Source organism: Cucurbita moschata, unplaced genomic scaffold (assembly GCF_002738365.1).
Source record: "Cucurbita moschata cultivar Rifu unplaced genomic scaffold, Cmos_1.0 Cmo_Scf00085, whole genome shotgun sequence".
Taxonomy (NCBI): domain Eukaryota; kingdom Viridiplantae; phylum Streptophyta; class Magnoliopsida; order Cucurbitales; family Cucurbitaceae; genus Cucurbita; species Cucurbita moschata.
The window spans coordinates 562,673-571,023 of NW_019268601.1; the positions used below are offsets into that span (position 1 = coordinate 562,673).

Below are 8,351 nucleotides of genomic sequence, written 5' to 3' on the forward strand. Positions count from 1 at the left end.
AAAAAAAAAAAAAAAAAAAAAAAAAAAAATATATATATATATATATATATATATATAAAATAATTTGTAAAATTAACTAATATAAAATTATTTAACAGAAATATTATTTCCTTTATGTAAAATTCAGATAACATTAAATCCTAAATATTTTTAAAAATAAAATAATAAAAAAATAAAAAATAAAAAAAATAAACCTCTCTTCTCTATTAGCCTTTTATTTTTCGTTCCAGCAAACACTTTCTCTCACTGAAACCCTACTTTCTCCCCCCACAGACGCCGGCGGCGACCCCAGTTTAGCTTCTTCGAGCTTCACTTCGACAATATGGTCAGTGGATCTCTTTCTAAATTCTTTCTTCCGTTGATTGATTTGTTCATTGTATTCTTCGTTGTATCCTTGTGGATTTTGGTCATTCGTTCTTCTGCAGATGGAACGCTTTGTGACATTTTTTGATAATTTTTGTGAGACAAAATTTGTTGGCCATAACAATGTGGAAGATTCTATTTAAGTATGATTGGTTTCTTTGATTGTGTTTTCAACCGAGTATTTTAGTTTTCTTCTGCATTTCGATGATTCTTTTACTCAACTGTGTTTCCTTTGCCTTATGCTCTCCCGATTTCTGTGTATATGCTTGTGTTTTGGTGTTTTAAATAGATAATTAATGGCTATGGCTATGACAGGCAAGGGGATTGAAGAAGCATTTGAAGAGGCTTAACGCCCCAAAGCATTGGATGCTTGACAAACTTGGTGGTGCATTTGTGAGTCAAATTTGTTGTTTTCATTGATTTTAATTTTTGTCTAGAGCTTATGCATTTTGTTCTACCTTTCAAATCTCTTCGTAGGCTCCCAAACCTTCATCTGGACCTCATAAGTCAAGGGAATGCCTTCCGTTGATCCTTATTTTGAGGAACCGATTGAAATATGCTCTCACATACCGTGAGGTAATTTCAATTTTAATGCAACGACATGTTTTGGTCGATGGGAAGGTCAGGACAGACAAGACTTTCCCTGCTGGTTTCATGGGTATGGTTTTCTTAAACTTTGTAGCTATACTGTAGCAGAGTTGTTTGAATAGCTTGCTAAATTGGTTTTTCATTCTTGGAATTGGCTGTTGATTTATGAACTAAATTAGGTAAGTAATGGAGTGTTCATCATTTCAATCCTTCCACATTGACATTAGGCTATTACTAATGGCTGGTGGGGTCCTTATTGTAAGTTGTATATTATGTATCTATGGTGGCTTGAGTTTTAGTTCTGTCATCATTTTCGCTTCGCATTTTCTTCCCATTCTTCTTAATGGAAGATGTCATTTCAATTTTAATGCCTACGAAAAGCATTGTCTGTAAATGGGAATGGGGCAAATAATAGGGAATGCAACTATAGCTTTACCTGTCAAATTACTATCTCCAAACAAGATAATGTTGATAATATGTTCCATTGATTTGATTGTCAACTCATAAAAAACATTCCTTGCTCGGAGCTTCTTTGTGAGATCCCACATCGGTTGGGGAAGAGAATGAAACATTTTGATGTGGAAACCTTTCCCTAGCAGATACGTTTTAAAAACTTTAAGGGGAAGCCCGAAAGGGAAATTCCACATAGGACAATATCTACTAGCGGTAAGCTTGGGCAGTTACAAATGGTATCAGAGCCGGACACTGAACAATGTACCACGAGGAGGCTTATCCTCGAATGGGGGTGGACACGAGGTGGTGTGCCAACAAAGACTCTGGGCCTCGAAGGAGGGTGGATTGGTGGAGGGTCCCACATTGATTGAAGAATGGAACATGTGCTAGCGAGGACGCTGGACTCTGAAAGGGGGTAGATTGTGAGATCCCACATCGGTTGGGGAGGAGAACAAAACATTCTTTATAAGGGTGTGGAAACCTCTCCCTAGCATACGCATTTTTAAAACCTTGAAGGGAAGCTTGAAAAAGAACGCTTATAGAGGACAATATCTGCTAGTAGTGGGCTTGGACCGTTACATTCATTGTCTCTTAGTTGTTTCATGTTTGTTCTGTTTATTACTCTTTAAATACATTTTGACCACAACATTTTGTTTTGTCTCTCCCTCCCCTTTAGATGTTGTGTCAATTCCTAAGACAAACGAGAATTTCCGGCTTCTTTATGACACAAAGGGCCGATTCCGCCTTCACTCAGTCAGAGATGAAGAGGCTAAGGTTAGCTACTGTTCCTTTGATATTGAATTTTGACCTGATATATGTTGTATTAAGTGTATTGGAGTCGAATAAAATAAATGTAATTGAAAGAGTTTTTTTTGGCGTCAATAGTACATAGTGAGATCCCACATTGGTGGAGAGGGGAACGAAACATTCCTTATAAGGGTGTGGAAACCTCTCTCTAGCAGACGCGTTTTAAAATTTTGAGGGGAAGCCCAAAAGGGAAAGCTCGAACAGGACAATGTTTGTTAGCAGTGTGTTTGGGCTGTTACAGTTGGTATCAAAGCCAGACACCAGGCGGTGTGCCAACGAGGATGCTAGGTCCTCAAGGGGGTGGATTGTGAGATCCCACATTGGTTGAGAGGGGAACGAAACATTTCTTGTAAGGGTGTGAAAACCTTTACCTAGCAGACGCGTTTTAAAACCTTGAGGGGAAGTCTAGAAGGGAAAGCCCAAAGAGGACAATATCTGCTAGCGGTGGGCTTGAGCTATTACGTAAATAGGCTTAGCACTTCAGATGGAACATCATATTCTAAAACCATTTTGCATTGTTCAGATTTCTTCAGAGTTAGATGCCTTTTCTGGTTGTTAATATGTTACATCGATATCCTAACCCTCTCGAGCAACAGACTGGATTTGTTGAACACTGTTTATTGTCCATGCTATAATTGGACTATTCATGCTTGACTCATATTACTTTTTGCAGTTTAAGCTGTGCAAAGTTCGCTCAGTGCAGTTCGGGCAAAAGGGCATCCCATACCTGAACACTTACGATGGACGTACAATCCGTTATCCCGACCCTCTAATCAAGGCGAACGACACCATCAAGCTGGACCTCGACTCCAACAAGATAGCTGATTTCATCAAGTTCGACGTAGGAAACGTTGTGATGGTGACTGGTGGAAGAAACAGGGGCAGAGTTGGAGTGATAAAGAACAGGGAGAAGCACAAGGGAAGCTTTGAAACGATCCACGTTCAGGATGCAACCGGGCACGAGTTTGCAACCCGGCTATGCAATGTGTTCACAGTTGGTAAGGGGACGAAGCCATGGGTGTCTCTTCCCAAGGGCAAGGGTATCAAACTATCCATCATAGAAGAAGCCAGGAAGAGGCTGGCAAGCCAAGCTTCAGTTACCGCTTAAGAGGAGGTAGGTAGTGTAGTGTAGGCATATGATGATGAAACGTGGGGTTTTGCTCTTGTTATTGCTTTAGTTGATAGATGTGTCTTCCAAAAGGGCTCATACTTTGTTATTTCTACTGGAATTGTGCGAGGCTATCATTTTGTCATTCCAAAACTCTTCGCTACAATGGACCTGTCTTTTAGAAGTTTTTCTGGTAAATGGAGAGCAAAATTCTCTCTCTCTTGCTATATATATATATATATATATATATATATATATATATAGTTTCAATAATCTTTCGAAAAATTCTAAAAAATAATGCTTATCGTGTTTTATAAATATCCTTCATAAATATCTTTCAATTTTTTAAAGTTTTATTAACGTGTCAACTTCCCTTTACTCGATAGTTACATACATAAAGCTGTGGTTGCCTTTTGCTTATATTTTCATGTAACACCAATTTTAATTTCTTAAATCTTGCTTTCAAAACTATTTGCCTTTTTTAAAACTTCTTCGTGAACCAAGATGCTCGAGCATATGTTGCTTCGTTTTCTAAAACCTTTTTTTTGAATTGGAGCTAGAGGCTTGACCATACGTCGCCTTCTAAAACCTTCTTGAACCGGGGCTAGAGACTCGAGCATCTTCGAACAATCAAACTTTTTAAAATTTTAAAATATCTTTGAAATTTTGTAAAATTTAAGGTACTTTTAAAATAATTTTTAGAATTTTTTTAATTAAAATTCGAATGGTTATTGAAACTTTAAGTTTAATGATAAATTTATTATTTATTTATTTATTTATCAACAAATAGTAAAATATAAAGATTTAATTGGTATAGAATTTAAAAGTATAGAGATTAAATGAATCATTAAATTTTAGGGATCAAAATTATTTTTGTTAAAATGATGTGTAAATTAATTTCGCACTCAAATCTCATCTCGAGCATCGACTCTTTTGATCAAGGTCGGTCGAAATCTTAGATTTAAAAAAAAAAAAACGTTGATATAGTTATGGGTTACTCCTACCACACCTCCTTCAACAATGCCCAAGCCTTTATAGGCCATGGAATACAAACATTAAGCTAAAAGTCCATATAAACCGAGTACCTAAGAGGAACTACAAAACTGAATTACCTAACATGCTTGGGCACGTTATTGATATTTTTAGGTTTTGGATACACATGAATTTTGAACGTATGAAATTTTAAAATGCAAGAACTGATGGATGAACGATTACCAGATATCATGTTAATAAAGAGTCTAAATTGATTCATTTATGATAAATTATAAGTTTAATCATCTCGTTCAATCAATCGGCCCTCCTAGAACTGTTGTTTCAAGAATCTGACCTTAGCAACCCGACACGTGAGCGGGGAAGCTGACTACACCGACGCCCCTTGACTTGAGTTTGATTGATGCATTGCTCTATCAGCCGACTGCAAGCACATACCTCTGGATCTATGTCACCAAAACCCCCCAACAAGTCTACCAACCAGCACAAATCTTCCCAAGCAACTTCCAACTACGCCAACTATACAATTTTGTCTTAAAGAACTACGTAGACTAAACCACCAAATATATTATTGTAAAATGAGTAAAAATGAACTTGAAAAAAATTTTAAATATTGAAATCAAATATTTAATAAATTGATATATTAAATATAAAAAAAATTAACTTAAATTTTAAAATATTCAAATTAATTTTTAATATATAAACATGTTAATATAAAAGAAAAAAAATATTTATGATATTTGATATATTTAATATCTTTAAAATATTAAATAAAAATATATTTAAAATTTGAATGAGATTAAAATAAGTAAATATATGTTATAAAATTTTTTAAATTTAAAGATTAATTTGATATTATTTAAAATATTTTGTATGAATAATTAAATAATTTGGACAAATAAAGTTTTTAGATTTGGTAAAAAATTGAAATTCATGACCGTCCAATATTAATGACGTTCAAATAGGATGGAAGCTATCAACTCACTCGGAAAAATAATAAAATATATATTATTAACAAAATTTAAAAATAAGATAAAATATATTATTAACAAAATCATAAAATATATGAAAATATTTCTTAATAACACATAATTAATTTGAAATAATTAAAACTAAAATAAAAAAAATAAAAAAAAATTATTGGGTAGATATGTCAAATCTACAAATTGGACAATAATGACTATCGGAGAGCCAGGTTTTTATGCATTCCTCGTGAAACACGTGCAAGCAAGGCATTTGCAATAATAATATTGCACCTTTTTCTATTTTTTCCAAGCAAATTACACACTTTTCATTCGTGTCTATCTCCTCGAAGCTTACTCTTCTTAACATCTCAATAGCGGTTTTGCTCGCAGGTATCATCGGGTTTCCACTAATATCCATGAACGATGTTCTCGAGCGACGGGTTGCAACATTCCATAATTTTAGTAAGATTACAAAAGAAATTTTTTTCCCAAAGGTCAAATTCGTAGCCTCACTTTTGATTATGATCCACTTATTTATTATCTCATCTGTGATTAACTTAACGTGGTTCATAACGTTTCTATATCTTCTGAGTTTTGTTGATAAGAACTGCTGCAGGGTTGCATCGCGATGGTTGAAGATTTTGACAGGGAGTTGGTAAGCCACAAAGGGAATTCTTTGGTATTTATGCAGCCTCACCAATAGTATACCGTTATTTTGTTCTACTCGGAAGTGACTGCAAATGACTTGGACTTTAAATTCGAGTACGATATGATCGATGGAGGATGGCGTTTGAGGAAGAACTCGTGGGGGTGTCCTTACAGGTGCTTCAACTTTAAATGATATACGAGCAATAGACCTTCGTTGAAAGAGACGCTCCATTGGGGTTTCCATTCAATCTTCTTCCCTTAAAGAAAGTTACCAGTGACGAGGGAACATGTAGGTATATATATAAAAGATTACGAGACATCCCATTCAATAAGAATTCAAATTTTTATTGAGAAATGGAAGAAATAAAAGAAAAGATTTATATTTTTAAATTTGAATAATTAATATAAAAAGTTTCTTTTAAATAAATTTTGATATATTAGATAATAAACAACAATATTTATTTGCTACAGATCTATCTCAAATCTATAAGTTATATTTCAGATCTTTATTTCTTTGTTCAATTTATTAATATCTTTTTCTTTATTGAAATTTGGTTCATGGAATATTATAAGAAATCAATTCACATATTTTCTCTTATAAATCAGGTCACAATCTTATCAATTAAAAAATTGGACTAAAATATCTCTCCGAAGTAAGGTAAGGAAATACAGAAATGAAGTAAGAAAATAAGAAAATACACAGAAAAAGAAAAAGTAAGGAGAAAAAAAAAAAATAAAAAGTAAAAAAAGTAAAATTTTGGAAGAAAATAAGAAAATATAAAGAAGAAAATGAACTAATTAAAAAATTGGTAAAAAAAGATAAAAAAAAAAGAAAGGAAGATTTAGTGAACAAAATCAAAAGATAAAAAAGATTTGGTAAACACAGTCAAAAATAAATAAAGATTTGGTGAACAAAATCAATAATAGAACAATAATTTTGAGGAGAGGAGAAACTCCATCAAATGTTGTAAGTAGGGGTGTACACCTAACTCGATAACCTGGACCAACCCAACCCGAATTATAGGGGTTGGGTTGGGTTGGATTAGTCTTTTGGGTTGGGTTGAGTTGTTTTTTCTGGACCCGGAGTATGTTGGTTCGGTTTTCGATTCATAGGATAAAAAACTCGGGTTAGACCCGAAACCAAATAAACTTATAAATAACATTGAGAATTCAATCGTATGTTAAGGTCGGTCGGAGTTGTAATTTGGGTTTTTAAAAATATTTCATGCTCGGGTTCGACTCAAGCATTTTCATTATTTTTTAGTTTCATTTATATTTACACAAAAAATTACCTAAATATTTTATTTTCTTTTTAAACATATGATAAATAAATTAACATATATCTATTTATTCATTTTATACTATTTTTAAATACATTATTTATAATAGAAATAAACCAACAAATCACACTTTATAAATTTTAAGTAACAATTTCTTCTCAAGAGAGTAAGATATGAAAATAGAATTATATATATATATATATATATATATATATCCAAGACTCGAATCATAATCTTCATTACTCGCGTGAAGTCTAACACATGAACCCATCATTATAAAATTTAGAGAATTGAAATTGAAATTAAAGTTATGATTCATATAGGTTGACTTGGATACAAAAGACAAAACTGAACTTTCTTATGAATAAAGGGGTGAAATCAATCTAAGCTAATCAGGTAAATGACCTTACTATCGACATAGTTATATTTGATGTTGACATGTGCGTGTGGTTCTGCACGTGTCATATATATTGATATGTGTGAATCGATAGACTTATGTTATGTTATAATATGTGAATTGTATGATAATACTTATAGTACGACGTGTTCAATGATCTGTTTGAGATAGAATATGAGAAGGATGAACTGAACGTAAAGTAATGATAAAAGTAATATATGTTCATGAAACGTTAAGGTTAAGTTATGTGTCGATTGATAGAAACGATATAGTAACAATCAATTGATAAAAGAATAAGATTAGGTTAGGGGTAGAAAGGGATAGGATTATGATAGATTGATAGAACAATAGTGTTAGGATACATTCCCATAACGATATGACTAAGGTACGTTCATGTAACGATATGACTGTGATATGTATAAGAATGTTAAGACTATGATAAGTTAGGAAACGATATGACCACGAAGTGTTTACGGATTATGATAGATTGATAGAACAATAGTGTTAGGATACATTCCCATAACGATATGACTAAGGTACGTTCATGTAACGATATGACTGTGATATGTATAAGAATGTTAAGACTATGATAAGTTAGGAAACGATATGACCACGAAGTGTTTACGGATTATGATAGATTGATAGAACAATAGTGTTAGGATACATTCCCATAACGATATGACTAAGGTACGTTCATGTAACGATATGACTGTGATATGTATAAGAATGTTAAGACTATGATAAGTTAGGAA

The 8,351-nt window shown here is 33.0% G+C and overlaps 1 protein-coding gene across 1 annotated transcript; it reads left to right on the top strand.

The window, feature by feature from the left end:
- Positions 1-210: 210 nt before the first annotated feature.
- LOC111439038 (40S ribosomal protein S4-3-like) lies at positions 211-3,506 on the top strand. Its single transcript, XM_023076776.1, has 5 exons — positions 211-325; positions 679-756; positions 841-1,021; positions 2,081-2,178; positions 2,885-3,506. Exons 1-5 carry the CDS (start codon positions 323-325, stop codon positions 3,317-3,319), a joined length of 795 nt encoding a protein of 264 aa, XP_022932544.1. The 5' UTR covers positions 211-322; the 3' UTR covers positions 3,320-3,506.
- Positions 3,507-8,351: the final 4,845 nt, after the last annotated feature.